At 57.1% G+C, this 16371-nt stretch overlaps 1 protein-coding gene across 1 annotated transcript in view; it reads left to right on the top strand.

Annotated features, from left to right (window-relative positions):
- The first annotated feature begins 8559 nt into the window (after positions 1-8559).
- The window catches only part of HHATL (hedgehog acyltransferase-like), a 30722-nt gene continuing 22910 nt past the window's right edge, over positions 8560-16371 (top strand). The window contains exons 1-5 of the mRNA XM_019529263.1: positions 8560-8741; positions 11924-12075; positions 13448-13515; positions 14045-14158; positions 15435-15629. Of these exons, the coding sequence (XP_019384808.1) occupies positions 11970-12075; positions 13448-13515; positions 14045-14158; positions 15435-15629 (483 nt within the window). The 5' untranslated portion in view covers positions 8560-8741; positions 11924-11969. The remainder of the gene's footprint in view (positions 8742-11923; positions 12076-13447; positions 13516-14044; positions 14159-15434; positions 15630-16371) is intronic.

The following is a 16371-nucleotide window of genomic DNA, read 5'->3' as shown; positions in this document are numbered from 1 at the left end:
GGCTTGTGACGCGAGCAGGATGAGGACGTGGGGGGAGAGGTGTGCTTCGTGTGAGCAGAGAGGTAGAGGTGAGGCTTCTGGACAGAGGTGAGAGTCGATGCGTGTGCAGAGGAGATTGCCCAGAGACAAAGTGCAGGAGGGGACCCAGGCTGAGATGGCCATGGAGAGCACAGTGGAAATCCCCAAGGACCCAGCGCAGGATGATGAGAGGGAAGTGGGAGGGGAACAAGGAGAGGGCAGTGCTGCTGGGGCCGAACGTGGTCAGCGGCACCTTGAGGGAGGTCCGGGCAAGGAAGAAGGAGAGCAGGTCCTTGGCCTGGGCTGAGCGGTCGTTTCAAAGCAGTTCCAAGTACAGAAACCGGACTGAGATTAAGCTGGATGAAGCTGGAGACGGGGAGCTCCAGGCAGAGCTGGATTAGCACACAGGCAAACCAGGCACAGCGAAGAAGGGGCCCAGTTGGACTTATTTTACATCTTATAATTATCGAGTGAAAAAAAAAGTAGGGGTCCACGAGTTTGTTTGCCTGGGGCTCACTGAAAGGTGAATCTGGCCCTGGCTGCAAGCAGTGATCGATCGCACGTGCAGTGACCTTAGGGGTGAGGGGGAGAAGGGAGACAGGTACCCGAGAGACGCGTGAGCCGGGGAATCGGGACTAAGACAGAGGATCCTGAAACTGGATTGCAGTGCAAAGGGAAAGCGAGCCTGAGAAGAGGTTCGTGAGGAGCCCAGGAGGGCCCGGCGTGGGTCTGAGAGCAAATGAGATCAGGAGCCAGGATGGGAGAGGGTCGCCGAGGCAGGCAAAGGCTGGGAGGAGAGGAGGGGAAGCATGCACAACAGGGAAGGAAGAGGTCACGTCGCCTGCGGTCGCTTCTCGTGGCACGTCCCTGAACGGAGACGTGGAGGCAGCCGGGATGGGAGCTCGAGGGCTGAGTCAAAGCGGGTGACGCAGGGCCTGACGAGGTGGACGCGGGGGTCCGTCACACCGGAGGAACCGAGCTGGTTAGCGAGGACCACGGCTGAGCAGGAGAGGAAGAAGGAGGTCGCGGTAGAAGAGGCTGGCCTGGTCATGGGGCTGGGTCCGGCACAGCACGGTGATCAGCACGGTGCAGATCCTGTGCAAAGAGAGAGCGAGAAGGGAAGAGGCAAGGGGGCAGGAGAGCAAGGGACGGGGAGCGAACAGCAGAGAGAAGGGGCAGAGAGGACTGGAGCCACCTCGAGGAGCGTCCCCACCCGCCCACGCTGCAATTCCCAAAACTGCCTTTTTCTTCCTGAGACACGCGGGGAACCCGGTGAAGAGCGGACTTTGAGCAGGACCCTCCTCCGCTGCGTGCCTCAGTTTCCCCAACTGCACCCTGGGGACAAGACCAAAGCGACACCCCCCCTTGCAGGCTCTGGGCACTGTGCTCCCTGGCGCAACACGTTTCTTAGGCGGAGGATGAAGGCAGGGCCCACCAAGAGGGTGCACGGATCTCGCTGGCCAGTGCCGTCGGTAAGCACCCGGCTGGAGCCTGCGTCTCGTCCCCAGCGGGGATGGCGCTGCCGCCTTACAAAGGGGCCCTTTGTGCCTCCGCTGCCTGGGAGCCGCGCTCAGCTGCGTCTGGAGTTGCACAGCTATTCACACCGCTCCTTCCTCCGCAGCGGCCCGCACCCCTGGGCGCTCCAGTCGCCGTCCCACGCTACTTTAGTTGCACGCTGTTCAACTACACCCCGCCCGAGGCTCTCACCTCCATGCACGGGCAGCCCCTCGCCCTGCCTGGGGCACCTGCTGTGCCGCACCCAGCGGCAAAGCAGAGCACGAGCAAACTCACGGCACGCGGCAGCACCTGGGGCCATAGGCGGCTGCATTAGAGATTCACGCCGGCTCCACGTCGCCAGCCGAGAGTCAGGCCTGACCTGCCCCACCACTTCTCGGGTGTGGGAGGCTCCCCCGAGGACAGACCAGAACCGGCAGCATCGTGGAGAGGTAGAGAGACGAAGACTTGCAGCTGGAGGAGTCTGAGGACAGGCTCTGCCTGGGGCTGGGAGGTAAGTCCGAGGGTACCGTGGTGCTCACGAGGCCACGAGCCGCTCCGCCCCGGCTGTGTGTCTCTTCGGGGTATTGAACGGGCCTCATGACCCATGGGCACATCAAAGAATTTCCCCCGTTCGACATGGGAAGGAAACGGGCTTTTTGAGGGGGTTTCCAGGACAAAAACCCAGAGGAAGCAGCCAACGTCATCGGGGGGGATGTGGACGACCGTGGGTCACCTCCTCGGGTCCAGATCAGTCTCCCACTTCCACGCTGGCTATAACGGCAGCTTCTCTCTCTCGTGCTACTGATGTGGAAGAGACAGTAAGACTCGCCCTGGAAGAGCCCAAAACCCAATGGTCGAGGCTCGGATGGAGGAAACGGAGCCGGGCAGACTGGGGACTTGAACCCAGGTCTCCATCGTCCCTGGGAAGTCTCTAACCACCAGGGCACTGCTCTTGGCTTACCCCTGGCAAGTCCACCCTGGCTCCAAGAAGCCCCCGTGCCACAGCAGCTGCAAATCAACACGATCTGATGGGGAAAAAAAAATCTTGCAATGCTCCGAGCATCCCTAATTGGAGCTCCTGAGGCTAGCATGACGACCCCCAGACCCTCCGCTCCCATGCAGGGGTCCTGCCGAGCTGGGGCGAGGGTTGGTGGAGCCAGCTGCGGTGTCGGCAGCCTGAGCAATGTCCGTGTGTTCATGGCCCGCTATGGAAAAGCGGTGCAAAGGCCGTCTGTGATAACCCACCCAGCAAAAGATTTCAGTTCCCCGAGGAAACCTAGAGGGGTCAGGAGCTGCTGCTACAGCCATACAGGGAAGGCTGGGTTGGGGCTGTCCCCTGCCTTTAGTGGGGATGCCCATCGGTCCTCTGCTTGCCCCAGCCCTCACGGAGGCGACAGACTCTTTCCACCATCTCCACGGCTCCTTGACGTATGGCCATGGCCGGTTGTAAATTGAGAGGCTGTCAAAGCAGGCACCTGCCTCGTGACAAATTGAGTTTCCACGCTTATCGGCTCAGGTATCTTAATTACTTTCCTTCTGAGCGTGCAGCAAATTACACTGAGCTCGGATGTGTCAGGCTGGACTTTAGTACAGCATCTTGCCTGCAAGAGGGAGGTTTCTTCCCAGGCTCCTGGTGGGGATGTCTGTACGGGATGGCAGGCAAAGTCACCCGGATCCCCAAATGCAATGCACAGGTCCCTGTACACGTGGGAACATCTGCCATGGAAATCACAGAATCACAGACAATGAGGGTTGGGATGGACCTCAGGAGGTCATCTAGTCCAGCCCCCTGCTCCAAGCAGGACCAGCCCCAACTAGCTCAGCCAGGTCTAAAAACCTCCAGGGATGGAGAGCCCACGATCTCTCTGGGTAGCCTGTTCCAGCGCTTTACTACCCTCCTTGTGAGAAAGTTTTTCCTAATATCTAATGCAGGGCTTCTTCTAAATCCAAGTCTGTTAGGCATCCCAGTACCCCCAGCAGCTCAGGAGGTATTTGCTCAGTTATACAGATGGGGAAACTGAGGCACAGAGCCTCAGTGGGCCTGAATCCCAGGCGGTCCAGCCTCACTTCCCTCTGCCTCCTCCTCCCATAGCTTGAAGCTCCGTGGGCCACGTGCCCAGTCTAGCAAGCACGCCAGGGGTTTCGGTGCCATCAATTAAGGATGTGCTGAGAGGGAAAATCGTGAAGTGCCGTTTTCTGGAGACAGAAACTGCATCTTGCAAACCGGCAGGGGAAATCTCTGCACGGGGCAGGAGGTCCTCACGCCGCAGGGGCATTTCCATTGATGCACATCCAGAGTGACTTCAATGGAGGAACCAAGCTAGGTTGAGTCTTGCTGAGCATCCCATGCTCTCGCAGGCAGCCCAGCCTGCACGGGGTTGGCAGATGTTAGAGACAGAAAGGAAACCCAGAAATCAGGGGTGCTCAACCCCTGGCCCGTGGGCTAGATCTGGGTCCTGGTGTCCCGTCATCCAACTCATGGGAATCTCCATAGGTCCATAAGGAGCAACGTGGGCTGTGGCCTTGCACACTGGACTGAGCACACAAGGCAGGATGGAGGCCTGAACCTAGGGGGGACAGACGGCGATGGCATGGGGCCTGTCACAAGGGTCTGATCCGGCCCGTGGAGTGAAAAGGTTGAGCACCCCGTGCCAGAAATCACACCCTGCTTTAACACGTCCCTGTAACATGTCCGCGCCGGCTCACGGTCACAGTCTAGCCCCTAATGCAGTAGGAGGGATCGGGCAGCACTGGAGCAAAGGGAAGCTTTGGAGTCCATCGAATCGGTCTTAGTTGGGCTGTTGGTGCAAGCAGCAAATGAAGACAACGAAGGCCCCTGAGAGAGACGCAGAGACAGAGCCGACCAGGGCCCACCACGAACGGGGCAGATACAACCTTGCTGGAGACTATGCAGAGAAATAAAGAGGCTTCCAGCACCCTCCCGCTCCATTAGACAGCCCAGCCCTGGACAGGAGAGTCCGCTCACACCTGCAGCCATCCGAGCACGATTACGGGTGCCTTTATCCCGAAGCCAACTCGGCGCCAGCCCAGCACCGCAGCCCCGAGCTGGGAGAGCCCCACGAGAGCGGACAAGGACAAAATCTTGTTTTCTGGGCGGCCCATATACCCGAGGACTTCGGAAAGCTGCTTATCAGCTCAGTCCAGGAGCCCCTTGTCTGATCTACGCCAGGTTATAGCATCCGGCTCAGCTCTGAGTCAGACTTGCCGGCTTGGAGGCTGATAGGATGCGCCCTGCGACTGGGGAGAGAGCGAGCTTGTGGCAGAAGCTCAGCTGCAGCCTTAATTATGGAGCAATCGCTACCGCCCCTAACAACTCTCCTTCATTCGTGCTCTGGTGCCTCCCACCGCCCCGCGTCTTCCCTGAGCCGACTCCTCCTTGCCTACTAGCTCTGTTTCCCCAGCCGCCCTTCGCTGGAGCCGGGTGTATTTGCCAGGCGGCTGATTGGGCGATTCCTGCATTCAAAGTCCTTTTCTCTAAGATCTCCCTTGTTCTTTGGAGGCCAGATCACAAAGCAAATCTGTGCAATTGCTCTTTGGCACCAGACCCAGTACACAAGCCAGCCAGGAAAGGCTCTGTGTGAGCCACCTTTCGCAGCAGACAGTGCCCAGCTTGAATCCCATGATCATTTAACCCCTTGTGCAGAGGTAGGCATCAGGCAAGGGGCATTTTTCCAGCCCAGGCCTAACAAAGTATGTCTAAGATAGGACTAGGAGGCACCTACTTGGCCGCAGAGTCCAGTCCCTAGGTGTGACAAGCAAGTACGTTGCTAATCCCTTTCATTAGCTGACCAGGTAATTTGTCTTCCCATCATCACAGGAAGTTGTTTCAGAGCCTCACTGCTCTGCTGATGAGAAACCTTCTCGTGTCCAGCCCTAATTTATTCATTGCCTGGTTATGTCCGTATGTTTTTGCACCAACTTTGACCCTTCTCCACCCCTTCTGGAACTACCTCGCTCAGTACATCTGGGGGTCACGCGGCTGACTCTCAGCCCCCCACACTCACATCTTTCTTCTCCTCTGTCTTTTCCAGCTGGTGAGGCCTTTGCTTATAACAGAAATTCTTGCTCTCGCTCTTGGTCTCGCTCTTGCTCTTGCTCTCCAAGTGCATGACCTGGCATTTTGTGCTATTTCTATTTTATCCCGTTTCTAACAATCCAGGCTTCAAAATCATCCAGTTCTTCCGGGATGATATTCCCTGACAGTGCCTCCTGACTGCGCCACACCTGAAAATTTCTTCAGCTCACCGCTACTTTTTTTGTGCTGAGATCATTAACGGACATATTCAGCAACATTGGTACCACCACCAATTCTTTATCATAGCAGAATAATAGATAATGAGGGCTGGAAGGGACCTCGGGAGGTCACCCAGCAGATGTCTGGCCCAGAAGGAAGTGAAAGCACCATGCATGATGCCGCGGCTGGACACATCTAGTCCAACCCCCTGCCCTAGGCAGGACCAGCCGCAACTCCATCACCCCAGCCAAGGCTTTGTCTAACCAGGCGCTTAAAAACCTCCAAGGATGGAGAGTCCACCACCTCTCTGGGTAACCTGCACCAGTGTTTTACTACCCTCCTGGCGAGCAAGTTTTTCCTAATATCCAATCTCAACGTCCCTTGCCGCAACTTGAGCCCATTGCTCCTTGTCCTGCCACCTGCCCCCACTGAGACCAGTCCAGCCCCGTCCTCTTTGCAGCCCCCCCGCAGGGAGCTGAAGGCTGCTATTCAATCCCCCTCAGTTTTCTCTTCTCCAGACTCAATAAGCCCAGATCCCTCAGCCTCTCCCCAGAAGCTGTGTGTCCCAGCCCCACAACCATTTTCCAATCTTTATTTTGTATTCAGCCATCGTCCCGCCATCAGGCCCCGACTTGATTGAGGCTTGACCGCTGAAGCCACAAAGCCTGTATTTAGACCGCATCCTGGGGACTGCATCCCGCAGACAGACACTGTCCACCCCGGCTAGTCATCGGGCAGTGGACTGGAGGGCATCCCTCTCTGCCAGTGGCCTGGCTGCCCCGAGCCTGCACCGGTGAGGGCACACAAGCAAAGACAGGCCACGGTGGGTAGAGAGTGGCCGGTCTCGTGGTTGTCTTGCATCGTAGACAAGACAATGCAAGACATTGCAAGCCTATGGCATGAGCTCCAGGCTGGGAGGCAGGGACTCTCCCACATCCGGCACAAGCCATCCTGCCCCCAGGCACTACTGCAGGAAGGAGGATGACAAGGACGTGCTCCCTGTGCTGCCTGCAGGAGGAGGTCTGGCAGGGAGACGGGGACTGCATCGCCTTGCTGCTTTCATCTCGGGGTCACGAGGGCGCTGGATCCCAGCCCCTTTACTGCACAGGACTTTAGAGAGAAGTGATTTATTGGCGGAGGCTGGAAGGCTTGCTATGCAGCCAGCCGTGCCAAGACCTCTCCTGTGCTGGGAAAGGAGCACACCATGGTCTGGCTTATTGAATACCCTGGCCGGGGGAGCTGGCAATCCTGCAGCACTGAAGTCAAAGGGTATTTTCCCCTTGACTTCAGTGGGAACAGGATCAGGCCCGTGGTACGTTGTACTCCCCGCTCCAGACACGAGTTTGAATGCTCAGGTTGGTCCTGCGCTGGGCATAAGGGGTGGAAGATGAGCAGGATGGTCTGGTGCTTGGTTTTATGCCCTTGCTTTGCCACAAGCTTCTGCACAAGTGACTTGGTCCTTGTGTGCCTTAGCTTCCCCATCTATGAAATGGGCATAAGAGCGCAGCCCCCTCCCCCCCACCTCCCATGGGGTGGTGTGAACCAGGAAAAGGGATCAGACTGTGGTGATGAGGGCCATGACTTGCTGTAGAGGGATGCTTAAGAGCCAGCTACCTGCAGGGAGAAAGGAAACTCAATCCAGCAAGCGGGGGCCTGACGGGAGTCGAGGGACCTGGGTTGAGCTACTAAACCAATGCAAGAGCTTTGCAGGGAGCATTCACCTCCCTGCCCCTTGCAGTCCCCTTCCCCAGCGGTGCCTACAGCTGGCTTAGGACCCAGCACCGTTGTCGTGCCACGCTGCTGCCAGCTGGCCTGGCACGGTGCCCCGAAAGCACTAGCTGTGGCCTGGCATTCACAGTGCCTTAGAGAGGCTAAGAGCTTGCACACCAGCGCGGGGGGGGCTCAGGGTAGGCGAGAGGACCTGACTCTGCCCAGCCCCCCGTGCCCAAACCGCATATGGAGCCTGTGGGCCATTCCCTCGTGCCAGCACCGCCTGGCCCAGCCCCTCTGGGATGCTCCCTGGAGCACACGGTTTCCATCACCTCGCATCCTCACCTGCCCAGGAGGGGACGGCAGCACCACGGAGGCAGAAGAGGGCAACGCGGGGCCCTGTCCTGACCCTGGTGCTGCTCACAACGGCACGCAGGGTGCACCAAACCAAACTCCACCCTGGGGGAAAGCTCAAGAGGAGCCTGGCCCCAGAGCTGGGAAGGGACATCACGAGGCAGCTTCATAGGTGCATCGCTCTCCGATTTTGGCAAAGGGCCTGCCCAGTCCCCAGCAGCCAAGGGGAGACTGGCTTGAAAGCACCAGCCGGGGCCTAGAAGTGAGACGGTCCCCGCATGGGCTCAGGGGGTCTTTTCCGCATAAAACTCCCGACAGGAGCCTGATTCTCCGGCACGGAGCAAAGCACATCCCACTTCAGCCCGGGCAAGTCAGCAGTGCCACGAGCCCCGATCTCGGAGGCAAACACGAGCCATCCCGGAGAAACACGGCCTGATGCAGCTGACCCAGAAGTAGGAGGGAAAAGTCCCGGCGAACCTTCCCGCGCCCAGTCCAATGCCCCCGGCTCCCCGCCCCTCTTCCCTCCCCACCCCTCCACTTGTCCTGAATTAACTTTGGCTCTCTGGCAGCTGGTTTGACAGGCAGCTCCTGAACCAACCCCCCTCTGCAATGCTGAGCTAAAATAAAAATATCTCCAGGCTGCCACACTCCACTTGCAGCTCACCTCACTCCAGGGGGAGAGACGGGGGGCTGGGGGGGCGGGTTGGCAGCCAGCAAGACGAACAGCCGCCAGACAGACGGACGCATGCAGTAGCGGAAGGACAGCTCGCTTCCTTTCATTTCCCTTCCCTTTCCACCCAGCTTCCACGGCCGGGCGCTGGCGGTCCCCGGGGCCCTCGGCTCCCCCCTTCCTTCTCCGACTCCCTAGAGCCGGGGCCGTGCTGTGCTCTGCCAACCGCTTCTCAAGGTCAGTACCAGGGCGATGCACGGAGAGAGGCTAGTCCGCCCGCTCAAGCCCCACACAGGTAGAGGACTTACTGTGCCACTGCCCTCCTGAGTGGGATTTGCACTCCCACGCCGGGAAGGGCGGTGCGTGTGCACACGCGTGTGTCTGGAGGAGACCGGAGCTGCAGCTGCAGCAGTTGGGGCATGAGGCTGTTTGCCATCAAGGGACAGGCCGCTGTGCAGAAGTCCTGGTGGGTAGCCGGGCCCGTGCTAAGGGGAGCGTGGGCTTGCGCCCCTGCAGAGCCCGGGGCCGGTGGGGCGGGAGCCCTGCACTATAGTCGCGTGGCATTGCAGCTGCCGAGGGAGCGCTCGGGGAGCTAAAATTGGAAAGGGCTGCAGCTGAGCGTGCTTCTCCGGCTCTGCCTCTCGCCGCCGTCGGGGCTCCACGTCCCTGCTTTGTGCCACGACCCTCCTGCCCCCCCACCCTGGCAGAGCCTTTCAAGGCGCCCTATAAACACACCCTGATGGAGACGCCTGCCCTGAAGAGCACCTACCTCTTCCCAGACAGGCGCAGTGACACGGGGCAAAGCCGGGGCAATCTGCCACCCAGGAGTCACGTTGCGGGGTGGGAAGGAGCGCGGGCAAGCAAACCTAGTGGAGGGGGGCTCAGGAGACGGGGGTGTGAGTACCACTGATCTGCTGAGTGGCCTGGGGGAAGTCACACCGCCTTGCCCTGCCTCAGTTTCCCCAGCTGTGTAGTGGGGACAATGGCAGTGAGCCTCGTGTGACACCTCGAGACCCATTGCCAAAGCATTGTGCAAAGAGCCAGATGCCACCCTTAACTTCCACTTGCTGGGACGCAGTGTGCAGCTGTCTGGACCCAATCCAGTCGTCAGCAAGGGACCTTGATCGCTTGGCTGGCTGCGGGGTGTCTTGGTACATGCCCCCGGCTCTGTCACCACACCCCCAGCACCAGCGCAACGCAGATCACCAGCTACGGGCAAGCTGCTCTCCTCCCCAGGCTCAGGCTCCTAAATCTGCAGGTGATGAGGCCGCTCCCTGTGTCAGGTACTGGGATAAGCTGCCTGATATTTAATGCATTTACTCTCCCAGCACCCCGGTGAGGTGCTATTATCCCCATTTTACTGATAGGGAAGAGAGGCCCAGCGAGGCTGAAGGCCTGGCTACACCATGTCCTGCATGCAGTCGGAGAGGGAGACGCTCGAGCTCGGTCCCCTGGATCATGGCGTGGGGGTGAAAGGGGTCCAAGGACCCCAATTCCTCAGGCTGCTCTCAAAGACACCAGTAACAAGGGCTGCCGCTGGCTCCAGGACCACATGTCTTGACTCGGCAGCAGAGGGAAGCAGGGTGCGCTCGAGTGCACCTCCCCACGGAGGACACCGGAGATACGGTGGTCACCTGCCCTAAAGACTTGCCCCTCTGGCTGTTACATGCATCTGGGGGATTTTTTGCCACCTTCCTCAGAGACCCTGGGTGTAGGCTGGGGCTCGCGCCTGGGCTGTGCCAATGCTCCTGCTGGGACTAAAACCCAGAGGTTCTTGGTTGCGGGTCTCGCCCCTCTGCTTAGGGTCAGCCCGATCACCACATTTGGGGTCGAAAAGCCACCTTCACCCATACCCTACAGTCAACCCCCAGGGTTAACTCGGCATGCCTGGATCGAGAGGGTGGCACCCTGCCCTTCTTTAAACGCCCACCCCATGTACAAGGGCATCGAAAGCCTGGCTCGGCGAGGGCAGCGGGCTCCAGGTCCCAAAGCACAGGTCCCCGGGGAGCTCCCCCACACCTGCCATGAACAGGCACCCATCTCGGGTCCCCACCTTTCCCCTTCCAGCACAATGGGACTCTGCTGCCTGCCCCCAAATAGACGCAGCTTCTGCGTGCAGCCCTCACCGCAAGCCGGCAAGGGTCCAGGCCTGCCTGCAGCGCTCTGCACAGGCTCTGGGGTCTCGCCAGGCAGAGGCGTGAACTTGCTACGCTGCTTGGTGTTAGTGCCCGGCCTTGAAATCAGCTCCTGAACGTGCCTGGTAACTAGCAGTGGTTTCTAAATCCTTCTCTCTGCGGGAGGGGATTGAAAAAAAAAACAACCCACATCACCCCCACTGCTGCTCTTCCCCGTCGGGGTGAAAAAGGAGCAATCTGCAGGTGCAAGAGAAGCCTGCAGGTTACAAGGTGCCATCGGCTGCCTCTGGTTATAGGCAGAGCCCTACCTGAGACCCCGAGCTGCTCCTGGAGCCCACGTGCCTTCTCCCATCACCACGCAGGAAACGTGGACCCTTGCTGTTCCCAGGCCCGCCATACGCATCCCTCTCCTGATACCTACCTGACAGCAGTGGAGCCGGGCGCCAATGTAATGCACAGGCTCCCAGCGGGCAAACTGCCCCGCACCAGACCCACACCCATTACGGATGCCAGCTCGAGCCCTTATCCCCTCCCTTTGCGCCAGGCCTATGGCATCCGAACACTGGCCTTACAACAGACCGGAGTTTCCCATCCCCTACATCAAGACCGCAGCAATTAAAACCAAGTTGCAGACCAGAGCGACTCTGCAGCGTAGGCATGAGCAGCAGCCCCCGGGGCAAAGAGTAGGAGGTTGTTGTGTATTTCCATCACGCTCCAGGAGAGGGAAGTGGTGCACACATCTATCGCAGCTCATTCCCCTTATGATTTTTTTTCTTTCAAAGTTGAAGCACCGGGGAGAGAAATGCTGGCTCTATCTCCCCGCTTGCATCAGGTTTCCCCTGCATTCACCGACGCGGCAGGACCGTAAATGATCCTGGTCGCTTCCAATTGTTGTGACCTACAAAAACCCAGGACACACCAGCTGCCCTAGCCACTGGATTGCTCCAATGCTAAGTAGCTACAAAAAAACTTCTAGCAAGGTCCAAGGTAGGCGAAAGTCCTGCTCGCCTCCCTCTGTGCTTGAGCACCAAACATAATGCTAGAGAGCAAGAAAGGGTATTTTTTTGCATAAACTTCCCCAAAGTGCCTGCTGAGGGACCTGCAGTTCCCCCTATTTTAATTCAGAGTTTTAAAGCTTTGCACCAGCTGGATATCCCAGGCCGGATCCTGCCCTGTTTACCCCCTTCCCTTCACTGATGGCATTGGAGGACCACCCCATGGAGGCAGGGTGTCAAAGTCAGGGAGACTAAACTACCTTTTCTTTCTTCTTCTCCCCTACCCCAGATCTGGATCTGCCTAGAGCTGGCTGTTGGGGTGGAAAGCGGCCAGCATGGGGATTAAAGCAGCTCTGCCGAGTTACGAGCTGGGGTTTTACGCTCTAGCCCTGACCTGTGCCCTCGTGTACAGCAGCAGTGACATCTTCGAAGCATCCAGAGGTAACCGTCTTCAGCAAACCTCACCAGAAAAATGCTGGGGGGAGGATGGGCATGTGAGAGAGAGCCAGTGCTTAGGGGATGGGGGTCCTCAGGTGCCCGTCCCAGCCCTCCTGAGCTCAGAAGGAACTGATGGCCACCCAGTTGCAATGCTCCTTTACTTTTTGGTTTTCCCTTATGCTTAAGGAAGCAATATAAGAGCTGGGAGTGGCCTTGTGAATCAGCCACATCTGAGCAAGGTGAATAGAAAATGCCCCCCAGTTGTGCTGGAAGGGCCGTCCAGAAGCCATCTACGCCAGCCCCCTGCCTGAGGCAGGAGCATCCCTCTCCAAACCCTTCCTTTCTGCAATGGTGCATCTTGTGCAATCACAGGCAAAGCGGTAGACAAATGGCTAGCCGGAGTCTCTCGGGGCCTGATTGCAGTAAGGAGGTAGGAGGCAACACCTGCATTTAGCATAGCAGCCTCAAAACCAGAGTCGAAGCCACAGCCCCGAGTTAGACACGCGGGCTGCATAGAGAGAGCATACGGGAGGGGTCTAGGACGTGCCTATGGGGGAACCAGGGGGCTTAGTAGGGTGGACCTACAAACACCCCACAGGCTGCATGCGAGCAGGAGCAGGAAACACCAAACCCAGGATGCACCCGAAATCCCCAGCTTGAATGCCTGGGTCAGGGCCACAAGGGACCTCCCCAGGTAGAAAGCCCAGGGGATGGCAGACCTGGGTCCTAGCTGTGTGATGCAGCCTGCGGGGCTCATAGAGGAGCTGGGGATGCAGGGGCAGGGTCCTGGAGCTGTTAGCGGATGCATGCCAGCAGCCGGGGGTGGGCAACAGCTGTGCCAACCCCTGTCCCTGGTTGCAAGGCCACATCCAGGGCTGGATCCTAGACTCCCGGCCCAGCCTGGGGGCAGGGGGAGTTTGCCACCTCTGGGCCATACAATTGTTTGGGGTCTGGGGTAATGCTGAGGGTGCTCAGCTGGGCTCCGCTCCCTGCTCCCAAGGCTGCGTGCACTTTTCATACGATAACTATGCATACGTGTCCAAGCCGGACACCCCAGGAGCAGCTCTGGGCATGTTCAGTGTCGCTGCGAGGCAGGTCCAGGGTCACCTTAGGACATGGCGTGGAACAGGAGCTAAGAGGTGGCGAGGCATGTCTGGGAGGGTTTAGACGGATGGTCCTGCCTTGAGCAGGGGGTTGGATTAGATGCAACCTCCTGGGGTCCCTTCCACCCTCATTTTCTATGACTCTAACTTGAGGCAATTGCATTGGTTTTGCTGAGAGCACACGTATAACCCACAGCCCCTGTCACTTGGTCCTAAGGGGGGGCTTTGGCATCCCCATGGCTCCCCCCAGCCTAACGCCCATTCTTTTGCAGATAACATGAACAGAAAGGCCTTTCGGGAGGCCATAAAGCCGGGATGGCATTACTTTGGCAGGAAAATGGTAAGCAGTGCAAGAGCGGGCATTGCTCATGCTTTAATTGCTTAATGGAGCACTGTCTAGCTAAAAACCAAGCCCCGGCTTTGCTGCTGCTGGTTTCTGCTTGCCTGGTTCATGCAAATCTTCCCCTATTGCCCGTGCAATTAATTCACTGCTTAATTAGTAATAAGGCAATGATCCCACGGGTCGCACGGTGTGTGTGCACAGCGCTCTACAGGCGTCTGTGGAGCATGGTGACCGCAGTCGATCCCTTTGTGGCTGACGTGTAGATTTGAGATCCATGGGTAGTCGGAAGGAGATGAACGCCGCAGACCCAGTCCTAGGAGGTGCCAAGCTCCCGCGGCCCCTACCGAAATCAGTGGGCATTGAAGCCCTCCAGCGCCTCATAGGAGCATGGCCTGAGAAGGACATTTTGGGAGCTGAAGGCTTGGATGGACGTGGGCTAATTATACTGGAAGCCATCCCGGGCAGCGTAGACGCAGCAATCGTATTCCCCTGGCGTGTCCTTGCTGACATGGTTTTGCTCTGACAGGACACAGCTGACTTCGAATGGGCCATGTGGTTCTCCTCCTTCAGGAACTTCATCATCTTTGCCCTTTCAGGGCACGTCCTGTTTGCCAAGGTCTGCTCCATGATAGTGCCACAGGTGAGCCAGGGCCACTGCCCAGACGGTCAGACCCAGTGTGGGGGTGGATCCCCCTTCTCTCTGCTCTAGCGTGATCGAACACCCACGTCCTTGGCATCAACGCAGGGCTGACTGCTCTTTCTCCCATATTTCTTGGGCTCCCAGGAGTTGTCTAAAAGGTTATGAATGCTGTTTCTGACCTGCAAGGTTAAGAAGCAAAAGTTCATCTGAGCCACTGAGAAACCATGGGCACGGGCATACGGTAGGGCATTTTGATATACCCAGTCTATGCATTGGCACCTCAAGTGCCCTTCCAGCACCATCGCCTGATAAGCTCTTTCTGCAGCCAGGCTATTGTTTGTGCAATGCCCGGCACAATAAGTCTCTTCTCTCCATCCACCGATAGGCACCGACACCATAAAAGGCAGGAAATGATAACGGTAGCTGCAAAGCCACCAAGACCTGAGTGCTGCGGGTAGGAGAGGTACAGAGAGATGCTTTAGTCTTCAATTTAGAGGCACGGTTATTTGGGGGGGTCTTTTTTAATCATGCCATATGGGCTGGTTTCTCTTCACCTTCTATTTGATCAGGACAAACACACCCAGCAGGATTGTTGCCCATTGGCGCGTCTACACAAGACCGCTAGCAGCGAGTGGCACAAAGTGTGATGCAACACTACTGCGCAGTAGTACCGAGCTACTGCGCAGTCAGCATCACCTAAACGCTGTTCAGCAACACTACTGTGCATTAACTCTGGTTACTACACACTCATTTAGTACTTGTGTATACTTTAGTATACACAAGTACTAAACGACTGCACGGTAAGAACTGCGCAGTCAGCGTCTTGTGTAGATGCAGCCATGGTGTACTTGGGCTGATGCGGGAGGGAGAGAGCATAAATACTCTAGGTACAGGGCAGGATTACTATAATCTGGGGAGCGAGGAAGGTGCACTGGCGAAAAGGACCGACCACATGCCCAGAAGACCGTAGACAAATTACTGGGTCTTCCCATCAGTAAGATGATAGTGACGGCACTGTCCTATCTGATAGGTGTGTTGTGAGGATGAATATACTGAGCACTGCAAAGGGGAGAACTTTTGTACAGTGATGTCCTAAGCTAAATGCACCCTGGCTGACATCTTATCATCACTGTTCAAGTCCATGGGAGCTTTGCTGTTGACTTCGCTAGGACCGAGATTCCCCCGACACCTCTAGGAGTCAGTCCAGGTGTTGCTGAAGGATGCTGGGTGTGACGGTGGTGCAGCCTGGTGTGAAACACCTTCTCTTTGCTCACAGCACAGGTCTGTGGTCTACATGCTGTATGGGATGCTGGCCGTGCTGGGCACCATGGGCACCTCCTACCTGATGATCATCCTCACCCACTGCCTGGTGCTCTACAGTGTCTCGCTGGCTAAGCAGAAGTGGCTGTGCTTCGCGGCTGGGCTCTGCAGCCTGGCCTCCTTCAAGCTGGAGCCTTTCAGCATGTGGCAGGTAGGTGGGGTGGTGGCAGGTGGTTTCATTTCCAGCTCTTCTCTATTCCCACTGGGTTTGCAGCCCGGCCACACACCGCTTAACTGGGCCTGGCTGCTTTGCTGGGCCAAGCTAAAACCTTTGAGGAGGAGCGAGCCAGAAATCAAAGCAGCAATGGGCTCAGCGCAGGGGAGGTGAAAGTCAGGACTCCTGGGTTCGTTTCCTGGCCTTGGGACGGACCCAGCCCATGTCAGCTTCAACATGGAGGCACTAATCGTTTCAATTAGCAAAGCAATTAGATACAAGCAGTCTTAAACCCACGGATGGTCCCAATGCTGGCTTAATGCCAGAGTACTGGACTGGGACTCTGGAGATCAGGGTTTTATACCCATCTCTGCCCCTAGTTTGCCGGTGTCCTTGGTCAGTTTGCCTCACTATGCCTTAGTTTTTCTATCTGTAAAATGCAGATGCTAATCTTTGTAAAGCCCTTTGGGATCGATGAATGAAAAATACTAAACAAGGACGAGGTATTACCATATTTATCCCCCAAATAAGATGCGTGCTGGAAAGAAGGAATAAAGAAAAAAATATTATTTTCACAAAATTGTTCAGAATAAGTTTCCTCATTTAAGACATACCCCAATTTTCAATCATTAAATTTCGGGAAGAAAGCGTGTGTGGTATATGAATGAATAAGCTATTATTATTGCTTTAGTAACATGCTGAATCAAAGCCAGCGGTACTTTTCTGTGTTACAGGAGTA

This window comes from Crocodylus porosus, unplaced genomic scaffold, assembly GCF_001723895.1.
Source record: "Crocodylus porosus isolate Cpor-Errol unplaced genomic scaffold, CroPor_comp1, whole genome shotgun sequence".
Lineage (NCBI taxonomy): Eukaryota > Metazoa > Chordata > Crocodylia > Crocodylidae > Crocodylus > Crocodylus porosus.
The sequence above is the reverse complement of the archived record's forward strand: the minus strand, read 5'-3'. Positions and strand labels throughout refer to the sequence as shown.